The sequence below is a fragment of the Phalangium opilio genome, unplaced genomic scaffold (assembly GCF_054372755.1).
Source record: "Phalangium opilio isolate 3A_F unplaced genomic scaffold, DU_Popi_V2 ptg000073l_1, whole genome shotgun sequence".
Classification (NCBI taxonomy): Eukaryota; Metazoa; Arthropoda; class Arachnida; order Opiliones; family Phalangiidae; genus Phalangium; species Phalangium opilio.
Window position 1 is genome coordinate 2,224,701 of NW_028324183.1, and position 13,458 is coordinate 2,238,158.

Sequence of the window (13,458 nt, forward strand, 5' to 3'; positions counted from 1 at the left end):
GTTGTCCCCTGTATATAAGTTCCCCGTTGGGGGACCAATTAATCTTGGAGTTGATATCAATCCACTTGTATAGGGCAATGGCTGGTTTGAGGTGTGAATCTGGTATTGTCATGGCTATTTCAGAATACCAATCTTTCTTTTTCTGTTGTTTAACAGGTTTTTTTCTTTTTTCTTTTGTTAATAGCACTCGTTAGTAAATGATTGTACATGTTAACGTTTTGCGTCTGGTTCAATTTGTTGTCTACCAAAACAGTCTTCGTATCCAAATTTTCACCAAGTTCAACTTTTGGTTGCGAGTTTAATCGGCGGTAAACCACTTCAGGTACCAAAATCATCTTTCTAGCCATTTTTAATTGCTCTGCTTATATCTGCACCAGCAGCAGTGCTAACAAGTGATAAGAGGGGTGCTAACAAAAGAGGTAAAAAACCACCTTTTTGAATAAGGATCTTTTTTCGTTTTGTTACGGTGCTTTGTTTAGATAACTTCCGTAACATTAGACAGTGCTTCTTCAATAGTTTCTTCTGGTCATCTGATAACTTCACGTTTCCGCGTAGGACATTTATACAACATTCCACTATGGCCTTGATAGAGTCATTACTAGCGTGTTTGATAGCGTATTTTCTTTGACACACATTACAAGTAGTCAAATACTTTAAGAAATGTTGATGCGTATGCACTCTTTTCATTTTGGAATATAGACTGCAGCTTCTTCGCCCGGTATGAGTCCCGTCCGTAGTCTATGATCATCTGACGTCGTTGGCTTTAAATCAACCCATAAATACCCAAAATCTCTAGCAATTGCCTGATGGAACGCGTCGATAACGTATTTACTATTAGTGGGACAAATCTGTTTGGCTAAATGAAATATAGCCGATTTATCTCGAGGAGATTTGAATATTATCAAGTAGTGGGCGTTTAAATTTAATGTTCTAATTTCTTTCCCGGGAAATATAAATTTTGCATCAAAATAAAAACAGAGGTGTTTTTATGGTGCGAACCCCGTATGAACAAATTTGTTACATCCTTGTTATTAGATATTTCACAAAGTAAATCATCAAGTATAACAAAATTCTTGATATTGGGGTCTAATATATTCACATTTAATATACCTTCGTGAAATTCTACAGAAGGCGTGTGATCAAATACCGAATTAAATAATTTCGGTTGATATTCAGTGTAACACCATATTATCCTATCTGGAGAGGGTGATATACATATATCTTTATACTTTATAAGGTTAGCTACAAAGTATGATTTTCCCGATTGTGTCGCCCCGGCTATGAGACCATTAAATGGGTGTTGTAAGCTGAAGTCCATTTTAAGGAATGAATCACTTTTTAAGAATCAAGTTGTTTTTTATTCACAAATATTCTTTGGCATTACATACGATTTGACCAATCAAAGACTTACAAAATTCGTCACTTAAAAAAGTGCTTAGGGTAAATATCTTACAAATTTCAACATAATCAAGATTACTTATCGCGGTGTCAAAGTTCATTGAAACACGCATTTCCCACCCATTCAAACAATCGCGTTGAGTTTGAGAGGGGTGATCAATACTACATCCGTAACAACATTTACGGATGTTGGATTTCAATTGTTCTACAATACAATTTTTTAATAACACACGTACTCGACTCGCCTCGTTAAGAAATGTGACTACGTCTTTATACGTATCCATTAACGTCTTGGCAAGGTAGTGTCCAACGGCGAATCCCTTCTTTGTTGGGAAGAACTTGCCGTACATAGCACCTGTTCCAGGGTATAGTTCCCTGATGTCTATAATCTTACGGTCTCGATATGTTCGCAACTCCACACGCTTCGTTTCAGAACCGGTAAAGAACCATGATGTCTCCGGGGCGTCGTCGGTTTCGAAGAACTTGAATATTTCATTCTTCCTAGCGTATAGCTCGTGGAAATCGGACTGGTGAAGTATGAGTCCCGTAGAACTGTCTTTGAACCCTAGTCGTACGTCTAACTTCGGGGTAACCTCAATTACTTTCTCATCTGATAGGGGAAATAGCACTACGGCAGACATTCTGTCGAATGGAGAAAACTAAGTTTTACATCCAAACTATAGCTTTAAAAATAACAAGTCCACAAAAACTATACTTACATTGTACTTGGTGGCTGTTCCTTCCTTCCTCGTCGAGTTTGAGTGAGATTGTGATGGTCGTTTAACTTGGGGTCCTGGCTATTTATACTATTTAATAAGATCATCATCCTAGCTTTGACTGTACATTAATGGTGGGTTTTTTCGGGAAGATTATTCTCGAACAATCTACAACTTTGACTGTACATTTTACGTCATGACCTTAAACAACGTTAACCTGGGTTTTACGGGGCGAATTTTAATTTTTCTAGAATGATCTAGAATAATCGGTAGAGCTGGGTTTTTACGGGGACTCTTTATTTTCCCCCAACGTCATCTGGAGTTTCATACCCCCTTAACCATTTGATTAATACCGGAGAAATTAATGGTTCAAATTTTAATCTAACTAACATATTGAAATACTGTTTATTTCTTAAATCATAATTCACCCTATCTTCATACTCCAATGTATGTACTTCTACATCCGAGAATCGAACACGCTTCATTGACCTGTCAATCAAAAACACCCCTTGCAGGTGCGATAGAGGGGTGCGTCAATCAAAAGGCTTACGTACAAAGTCTCCCCCAATCATCTTGTTTTCCCATCCCCCAATCCTCACTCCTCACTCCTCCTCCTACTCCTCACTCCTCCCTGCCTTCCACTGTACTGTTTTGGGATCGGCATTTATGTACTACTACTATGAAAAGCCCAGATCACACGTGTAATGGTTTGAGAGATAATGCTATGGGACACGGGCTTGGAAAACATGGACCAATTATGTCAAACTTGGTAGTGGAACATCTAAACAGGAATTGCAAAACATATTCCGCTTCTAATACTTCAGATGTATTAGAATGCTTGTATATTCCGCTTCTAATACTTCAGATGTATTAGAATGCTTGTATATTCCGCTTCTAATACTTCAGATGTATTAGAATGCTTGTATAAGTCTTCTAAAGATGACAGTTCCTCTGGTTTTAATTGTGAGCCCATAAACTGATCATTTTTGGAATTCCAAAGTAGTTTCCCAATTACTTTGACTTCATCTAATATCAGGAAGCCTTCTTTGACAGGTTTAACGTCACCCATCTGCTTCAAGCAATGAGCTTCAAACCTTTCCTCTTCCGCACTTAAAATGTTCAAATCTATCCACTGTTCGCTTGGTATCTCACGAGCTTTGGCTCTAACGGTATGAACACTTGGTAGTTTGAAGATGTCCAAGGACGAAAGTGCTTCGTAAGCTGCTGGTGACCTTGAATATACACTAAGCGCAATCCTGTATGTCAATGGGCTCCACCGATTTCCTTTGGTACATCTTTCTTGATCTTTCGCAAAATCATTTGTTTCCCGCTCCACATCCTTTTTCCAAGGTTTTCGTAATTCTAAACCCAAGGCTGGATTTTTAGAATTTACTTCCCCGAGTACCTTTTCCAATTCATCTTGAAATTTGCTGTCTATTTGCTTTATTGCATTTTACATTTCTTTACTCTGATTTTCACTTAGGTAAACCCTATTTTCTTGTACCTTCCTCTCCAACATTTTAATTTCTTTATTTAGTTTGCAACGATAAATCCTATTTTCTCTCATCCTTTTTCTTTTGGATCGAGGAGTTAGTACACTTATTTTGCATTTTGAACTTGTAGTAGCCCTCTTTGCCTTGCGAGATAGAGTAAGTGTTGTTTAGCTTTTCGGTCCTTTAAGTACCTATTTAATAGAAGAATGTACTTAATATATTTAATAATAAATCCGTAAATTGAAACATAAGGTATGAGATAATTATGAACGCAATTTCTCAACTAAAATTTATAAAATCATACCAGTTAAGCGCCTGGCTTCTACCGCACATATAAATTTTGTTTTTCAATTTGTTTTTAGGAGCATTGGAAGGTGGAATGGACCATAATAGGCCCTCTTTAGATTGAAATCGTTCCACAGGATTTTCAAATCGCAATAAATTTTTGGTTCTTTCCATACTCTCGCAGTCGATCTAAACCAGTCAAGAATTTCAAAAACGAAAGACGTACGCAATGATTTTAATGATTATACAATACCTTGGATATGCCGCAAAAAAACGTGCTTTCCATTTAATTCTGCTAGAGCTTTATTAACAGCTTCTTCGTCCAGTTTCTCAGATGCAAAATCAAAATACTGAATATTATCTAACGGCTTGAAGAGTCTGTCTATAGACAGTTAACCACCACTTGAAAAAATTAATTTAACAGGAAATTCGCTGCAGGAAGATGATATAGCAATGAGCGTTTCAACAATCGTTACTTGAATTTGTTCAATTATTCCATCGTAATTCCGAGCAAAAATAGTATTGAGACTAGCTAAAAGAAATTATAGACTGAAATTTATGCAGTAACAAAGGTATTGAATTATGGTTATATTTACTTATGCCAATTTAAATTATATATGAAGTTTTCAAGAGCCAAAAGGGCTAAACTTTCTGACAGTTTACACCTTTTATCTCTCGGGAGACAAAAATCGACTTATGTTTCCTTGTCAATTTGTGTTCGTTTCCTCTTGAGCGTCTTAAACATGTTTATATCATTCCAGGTTTCATCATTTACCTGAGTACCAATAAATTCAGTTTCTGTTTCTCGTACTTCAAAACTATTTAGAGTTTGTGTTTGTTGTGAAAATGTCTGGAGGTTTTCATTTTGGTTAGGATTTACAACGTTGTCTGTTTGAATTTCTCTTTCGCGTGTGAACTTGCTATATATATATTGTGTTGAGGAATTAATCATTCGTTTAGGCATTGAATTCTTTAATTCTAACTGAGCAACAGTCTCAACAGGGCTTTGACATATCGCTGTTGTTAAGCCTAGGCTAACATTTTGTAACTCTGTTTGAATACATTTAGAAGCAGTATATTTCAAATAAAAGTTATACTGGGTAGAATCGAAGCGCTGCCCGTCGCTTAGAACCTATTTTTCGAGATATAACAAGATTTAAGTTGACTAATTTAAACTTTAAAATTATACTCTTGTCTTTAAAATTAACAAAAATATTGTCGCGATTCTGTAAGACAGACCGCTGAGATCAGACGACACAATAGCGGGGAGCGGGGTCGTAACAGGCTAGCAGTTAAAAAAACTTACTCCCAGGACTGGCAGCCACTCGACCTGAGGAAAACTCCGCCAGGCGGAACAGAGCTTGTAAGGGAGATTTCTTTCTTAGAGAGAATATGGAAAAAATCCAACTCTTGACGTCACGGGTGCGACCCACTTGGAGCTCGTTCATTGGCTATAGCTTGAACAGGGTTAAAAACGTTTGGAGCTCTTCAAACGTGATGTTTTCTACGGTAAAAGGCAGGCTGAGCCGTTAAGTCCAACACTTTTTGTCATTTCTATGTCGCTTTTGATAAAGGGAAAACTCTACTATCTTCTACTGAAAGACGAATACACCGGTATCCGTATCACGTATTTCTTGGAAAACAAGTCTGAAGTTGAAGAACGTTTTAAGCATTTTCTTGCGTTCTGCAAGAATTACGATCATACCGTACAAGAACTCATAACTGACAATGGTGCCGAATATGTAAATGAGGCATTCCGACAAATACCGACGCAAGAAATCGGCATGAAACATCGGACGTCAATGCCTTACACTCCACAGCAAAATGAGGTTGCAGAACGAGAGAACCGGACAATTATGGAGTCAGTTCGTGCCATGCTCTACTCAAAACCGGATATACCTTCCAAGCTATTGGCCGAGGCTATCAACACGGCGACGTACAACCTCAATAGCACCGCTCCTACTCATGTGGTTGGGAAAACACCATATGAGTTATAGACTGGCAAACCAAATCCGTCACTAAAGCACTTGCGAGTTTTTGGGACTGATTGCTATGTCCATATCCCGAAGGAGAAGAGGAAGAAGCTATCCAAGAAAGCTTACAAGGGTATCATTGTCGGTTATGAAGACAATGCAGATGGTTATCGATTATACGTTCCGGAGCTAAATGATGTTCTACGATCCAGAGACGTCAAATTCAGTGCCGAGAAGTGCATCTTGGATACATCCCCAGTAGCAAAAACCAGTCGGGCCGACTAATAAAAAAACTGTTGGCTGGGCTGCCGCGTTTTATTGTCGGCCCATCAAAATCCATGTCCAACGCAATGACTAGCCTATGGACGGTCGGTAAAGTGACAATTGGAATGTTAGCCGACTAAAATTAACCTTCGACTTGGGGGTCGGCTGAACTGTGCTTTAGACATTAATCGACTGTGCCCCAACTCGTTTAAGTCAACAATTTCGCTTATTGAATTTGCCTTCTTTATTTAGTTGGCTGCGAGTCGGTGCAACTATATCTAGCGTAGTCAAAAATAGTTGGCTAACAAGTTCAAAGAATCTTTATACCGACTGTAAACTGCTCAGTATTGTTCATTACTTTTAATGGTCGGTTAATGGCCCTTTAGGCAGTTTGCCGACATCAAACTGGTCAGCGTTTTCAATTACTTTTAAGGGTAGGTTTACGGTTTTTTTTGGCAGTTTGCCGATCATAAAATATAGGTTTATAATTACACTTTTTTAATTCAAAAGTTTTATTTTGCATAAATGCGTCATACATGTACGATTATAAACACCTCCACCAACCCAAAAAATAGACATAAATAATGATGATGATGATCGTCTTCCACTTAATGATAAAGGTTGTCATTAAGTGTTTTTCAACTTTTGGACTTGCTTAAGGGCCCTTTCCTTTCGACCACCATCACGGTCTTTACAATGCCTAACCTAGTGCCGAATTATTTCTTCCATTTCATGGTCAGTCGCTCTTACACATTTTGGGTTCGATCGAACAGCATCTAATGAAAGCAATAAAACAATTACACATACACTTTGAAATATAATATACATAAGCAAAGTATGAATTCTTGGAGCTCTAAATCAAGGTTATTAAAATTTGAAAAAGTAAGAAAGAATACCTTTAAGCGCCTGAATTAGTTTCATTTTTTAAAGGGATTTTTCCATTTGCCCCAGTCCAGTTTATATTTTCAGAAAGATATTGCTAGGTAGATCGCTTCCTAGACCTGAATTTTTAATCAATGGGCTTTTTCCACTGTTATCGAATTTATCAGTTAGACACTCATTTGGATTTTCATTGCCGGAATCGTCTGAAATTATATCAAAATTTAGAAATATATACTTATTTTTTCCAGGAGTTTATACCATTCTTTTCGGCGTTTGGTATATGTTCCGCGTGTTGTTTTTCCAGTAGTTCAACATCTTCCTGAGGCACTTCCAATGAATTATCTCCTAAACAGAGTATGTTTTTGAGGCTTTCCCATACATTTATGAAACAAAAAATACTCACCATTCACTATCAGATTGGGAAAAATTGGTGGAGTTGGTACTTGATATTTTTCAGTCTTTTTACTAACCCTTTTTATTTGCTCAAAATCTAAGATGTAAAGAAATTTAACCGAGCAAATAAAGAAAGAAAAACTTAAATTACCTTCTTCACAATACATGGAAGGATCCACGAAATCTGTGTCATTTATCTTCTTGTTTCGCCTCTCTTCGATTTCATCATTATCAGTGCTCTTAGAAATGTCTTCTTCGTCCCTACTTCGGTTGACTTTGTCCATAGCCTTTTTATAATCGTCTAAAATAACACGTCATTAAAGAAAACTCAAACCTCCTGATCTGTAGAAGTTTAAATTCATTTTCTTACTTGTTTTCAATACAACAGTAACGTTATACAAAGGCCAAGTGCTGTCTGGAGTCAGTGAGTTTTTTAATGCTCGAAAAAAAAATGATGGACCCTTTGGTGGATAATAACATTTTTTGCCATCTTCTGTTAACCATATTGATAACACCACTTCAACCGTATCATCTTCTTTAAAATGACCCACAGCGTATTTCTAGTAGGAAGCGAAAACATTCAATTATTATTTGTAAAAATAAGTGATTTTTAAAGAAAGACGTGAACAAAATTATTTTATTCACCCAATTTCGTTTTAATAATGTAGCATTGCCACAATAGCAACTTCGCCTCCTTTATGAGGAATTGAAACACACTTTTTGCTTATGCAAGTGATGTTGTAAACATGAACTGTTTTTGATAAATTTGAAACTATAACTATTCCCAGCTTGGATGACTTCATCGGATATACGAAAATGTCTCTGATCACTTTATAAATACGCCCAAATATAAACACGCCCTTGTCATTTCTAAAAAATATTAACTACAACTACATAATGACCATTTTACAATAGAAAGTACGAATCAGCGAGACTAATTGATATTACAAACTTATCAGTTTTAACCTTTCTATATGATTGACCTTTCTTGGGAAGTTCAATACAACCAAGTTTCTCATAGTTGAAATTGTAAGGTCTAATGACGTGATTTTCTCCATTTCTGAGAGTAGTAGTCAAATTAAAATTTTCATTCTCAGTAAATCTTGTGCATATTTGCTGCAAAGGCTTATTAGGTGTCCTAAGTTCCTTCTTTATGAATTGTAGTTCATTTTCGAAACGAAAAGCACTAAAACCATCAAGCGGCCCATATCTCAATACATCCAGATGTAAATGAGTTACGCTATGCACGTTCATAACTACAAACTTATCACCGTAAAGCTTTGGACTCTCGCTGACAAACACTCCAATTAGTTTTGACGCATATCCGTTAAGAGTCCTACATAGTTACATGCTAGACAGAATATAAGTAGCGCAATGAAATAGCCTAAAGTGCTTGAGACAATTTTCACAAAGTATACCAATTAATAAAATAGGTGATGTATACAAAAGAAATTGTCTCAGTTCTGTCCCCTTCCATTTATCTATGTGCTTTAGTGCTTTTGGTTTACGCGCAAACTCATTTGGAATAAATTTTGGAGCATTAATCAGTTTTTCAGATGTTAAATCTATATTTTTTGCCCTATTCGCACAGAAAACGGTCCAGGACGCATCCAAAAATATAGCAGTCTGCGCATAATACCTAAACATACTAGATGTAGATAGTCATATGGATACTGCGATACCATTCCAATTTTTAGCTCTGTAAGAGGGGAATTTAACCCAGCTGAATGATGATCTTCGTCTAACTTATTTATAACCGTTGGTTAAAAAGGTCATCCTACGGTCAATGTGTTCTCCCTCAACAGTGCATTTATCACAAGAGCTGTAACCAGTATGGCCTTTGGTTCGTTTTACAAATGATTTGGCTGGAGTGTCTAATATAAACGGGCCTTTCAAATTTACATGGTAACGATTCTCACCAAGATTAAAACCATTTTTCGCTAGATCAAGAAGCTCACCGATAAACTCTTTAAGATAATCTTCTAAAGGCATGGGTTTTTTATCACCACAAAAGATTGCAACAATAAAAGGCTTTCCCACCAGCCCGATATCGAAATTGAATACCGAAACCAAAATTGAGCCAAAATTCTAGTGTTCTACATTTAGAAATGGGAACACCATCGATATTAACAGAAAACGAAATTTCGTGTTTGTACAGATAATTTTGTAACAAAAAGTTTGTCAGTCCCTTTTTGAGCCCAAAGTAAACTAATTCTCCGGTTCCTATTGATTTAACTAGTGAAACATTTTTTCCAGTTTTTAAGAGTGTTCTGCTGTCTTTTGGTAGGTCATGGTCATGATTACCTAACAATAGTAGTAAATTATCCAATGCTGTATGAGTAATTCTATTTCTTAGGGCCCAAATAAGTCATTGTCAAGTGGTTTATTAGGGGCCTCATTGATTTCATTTATTTCGTTACCATCTAATTCTGATTCATGAAAAAGGTCACTTTCTAATTCTGACTGACCCTCGTATGTTTCTAATAAGCTAGGTGTTGGTGATCGATGAGGGGATTCTGAACTTTCAGCTTCTCTATCGAGCTCATTCTCATAACGGACACAATTTACATCGCCTAAAGTGCTCTCACTGACAGTTTCAGATATAACATCATTGCTGCTGTCATTATGAAACAATTCCTCAAAAAATGTTTTATTGTTTCTATTCCTTTGCCTTACGGATAATGGCTTTAGAAATGATTTGCTACCAACAGCCGGCGTTGCCAAATGATCCATACTCAAATCTATTTCAACAACCAAACCCGATATCAAATTAGTTAATCTCTCCAACATGAACATGCACTCTGTCACTTCTAACCGAAAACGAAAGAAATATTTAATCACGACAGAAATCCATATATTTTTAGAAGCAGGAATGACAAACAGGGCTATTCGGCCGCGCGTCCTAGTTCACGACCCCCTTTCCCGGGACGAGGGGATGAAAGAAGAGGCGAGTCGTAGCGAGAGAGTAGGGGTGACCGATAACTGCCTTAACCCGATACCGATGCTAACACACACCGATACCGTTTGATACCGATAATTACTCATTATGATCCAATGAAACGATAACGATACGTATCGGTTTATCGCTAGACTTAAACAGTTTTATAACTATAGATTCCATCACAATCTTAATTTAACTTCTTAAGCCTAAATATACCACGGTTTGTTTACATGAAGATGACATAAAGCGCCACCTATACTATGAAAGTAACAAACATTATAGGTATTGGTAAGGTGCGATACTTTCATGCCTACCAGAGGGGTAAAAAGGATCAGCTACCAACCACGTATTTTTTCGCCGTCCCCGTCAGCAGCGTCAGCAAAATGACGTAGTTTAAGTGAGCCAATAAGATAATTTAAAAATTTCTTTACGTATTGAAGGGAGGGCTCTTCACTGGGCTATGAGTCGGACTAAAGTAAAGGCCATCGTTCGGTATTTCTGCTTCTAAACATATATGGATTTCTGATCACGCTAGGAGCTTTTAAATGTTTCAAACATGCCTTCGTTTCTAAGGGTTAATTCACTGGACAATAAAAAATGGCCTAAAAACTCCCACAGGATATTCAAAATTTTCCATATATTATTTAAAGCATATGATCCCCCCATAATTAGCACATATAATAAAGTATCTTGGATTTCTGATCACGCTAGGAGCTTTTAAATGTTTCAAACATGCCTTCGTTTCTAAGGGTTAATTCACTGGAAAATAAAAAATGGCCTAAAAACTCCCACAGGATATTCAAAATTTTCCATATATTATTTAAAGCATATGATCCCCCCATAATTAGCACATTTAATAAAGTATCTTAATCGCCCTTACTTTTGTTTGATTTTCAGCCATTCCAATTGAGGCAAAAACGTCTTAACAATGCCACAAAAGTTTTAGATAATCCAACAGAAAAACCGCTAGCAATTTAATCCTTTTATAGTTAGGCCAAGGCCCGTAGGCCGTTAAAGATAAATATAAATACTTAAATTAAATGGTTATAAATAAACATTTAAATTTATCTTACCTTTATTTATTTTCAAATTCCCTTCTAGAAGTTTCTTCCTGGAGAGGGTAGAATTCCACTTAAAATCTTTCTAATCTTAAAAGCCGCTTTGGCTAGTCAGAATTGACCAAACTCAAAATGGGCCGCACATAAAGAATAAACTTTCTTTCGAGTGTTTTGAGAAACCGTCCCACAGTCGAGCTATGGACTCAGAGTCCGTACCGTACCGTACCGTACGCGTTACCGTGTAAAATGACCACGCTTTCGTGCCTCTGATAATCCCCCCCCTGAGTCTTGTCTTATAGCGTTTTCCTTATTGCGCTTCCGAGGAGCAATAAAAATGGTAGTAGTAGTTTCCAGCTTCGTTATAGACTTTTTGAAGAATAGGATCTCCTAGTTTTATTCCTCCATGGGAGCGCTCCGCGAGGACCCACAGGAAAACGCTATTAGGAAAATCCCGCGACACGTTATCACGTGTTGCCTGACGCTTGCTTTTCTCGTAAAGATAACGAGAATGACGCGCTCTGGTGCTCGTTTTGACAATGGGGGTGTAATATGTTTTGTCGGTTCTACGTTTATTTCTAAAAGCGGATAATTTTATATAATTCAATTGAAAATTTCATCAAACGAAAATATAGTAAAATATCTAGCTTAAAAGTATTTAAAATTTTGAAATATTCAGGCCAGCCATGCAATAGCTGACAGCCTACGTGTTTGGGCTGTCGGCTAGCGTACGTGTTTGGGCTGTCGGCTAGCGTGCGTGTTTGGGCTGTCGGCTAGCGTACGTGTGTGGGATGTCGGCTAGCGTACGTGTTTGGGATGTCGGCTAGCGTACGTGTTTGGGATGTCGGCTAGGAAGCGCAAATCTGACTGTATACCCTTTCTAAGTCGGTTTACAACGTTCTGCCGACTTCGACTTCTGCCCGACTATACCGTCTATGAGCCGACTAAAAACGGTTCAGTCAATGCTACTGGGGATAGAGGTAGCGCAGCTATTCAAAACAAGATTTTGAAAGCTACGAGACAAAAAAAACCAAGCCTTTAATGATGATGATATTTGGGTGATGGATAGTGGCGCAACTGATCACATGGCATCTTATCGGGATAAATTTGTTATATTTACCGAGTGTGATATTGACATTGAAGTAGCAGGAGGGGAAATGTTGAAAAGTACAGGAGTAGGAAACACTCGTATTATACTATCCAAAGAATGTGGAAGTTGGATGCTTACTTTACGTAACACCTTGTACGTGCCTGACTTTGGGGGAACCTCCTATCCGTGACACAGATCACGGAAAACGGTCTAAATGTTTCAATAAACAAAGAAGAAGCGGTTAACACGAAGGGTGGTCATATCATTGCGACCGGAAAGAAGGAAGACAGCCTCTATTACTTCACAGAAGAAGAAGACGGTAATAAAGTTAAATCCAAGATAACGACAGCTAATCTAGCGTCAAAATCTGAAGACCTATGGCACAAACGATTGGGTCATCTTCATTTTGCTGCTCTACGAGAAATTACTACCAATGCCGAAATCGACATAGCAATTAATGAAGAGAAGAATGAGGGGAACTGCGAAGTCTGCATGATGGGAAAACTCAAAGCTAAGCCTTTCCCCAAACAAAGTCTCACAAGAGAGACGGAACCATTGATATTAATACACTCTGATGTCGTAGGCCCCATGAATCTAACTTCCAAGGGGGGCAGTAAATATTTCGTCACTTTTATAGATGATAACACGAGATATACCGAAGTTCACATGTTACAGCAAAAGAGTCAAGTGGAAGAAAAATTCGATGAATACCGAAGAAAAGTCGAAAATTTTCAAGGCAAGAAAATTATTTCACTTCGTAGTGACAATGGGGGCGAGTATACCGGAAACTCATATATCGCGCCAATGTAAGGATAGTTGTGCGCCCAACGCCATCTCTTAAACTTAACTGTAACTACAACAATGAAATGTAATAATCAGTGGTGGGCAAAACAGGAATGACATTCGCGGCGCGAATGAAATAGGTCATTCTTTTTCTCTCATTTCCCGAATGACGAACGTTTTTTGTT

The 13,458-nt window shown here is 37.5% G+C and overlaps 2 protein-coding genes across 2 annotated transcripts; both read right to left on the reverse strand.

The window, feature by feature from the left end:
- Positions 1-683: 683 nt before the first annotated feature.
- Positions 684-2,344, reverse strand: LOC149659302 (uncharacterized). Its single transcript, XM_089844067.1, has 3 exons — positions 2,118-2,344; positions 1,454-2,040; positions 684-856 (listed from the first exon to the last, which is right to left on the reverse strand). Exons 1-3 carry the CDS (start codon positions 2,222-2,224, stop codon positions 684-686), a joined length of 867 nt encoding a protein of 288 aa, XP_089700193.1. The 5' UTR covers positions 2,225-2,344.
- A 4,742-nt stretch (positions 2,345-7,086) lies between these two features.
- Positions 7,087-7,766, reverse strand: LOC149659303 (uncharacterized). The gene is made up of 5 exons (XM_089844068.1): positions 7,739-7,766; positions 7,556-7,705; positions 7,415-7,501; positions 7,270-7,356; positions 7,087-7,214 (listed from the first exon to the last, which is right to left on the reverse strand). The coding sequence occupies exons 1-5, from the start codon at positions 7,764-7,766 to the stop codon at positions 7,087-7,089; spliced, it is 480 nt and encodes a 159-aa protein (XP_089700194.1).
- Positions 7,767-13,458: the final 5,692 nt, after the last annotated feature.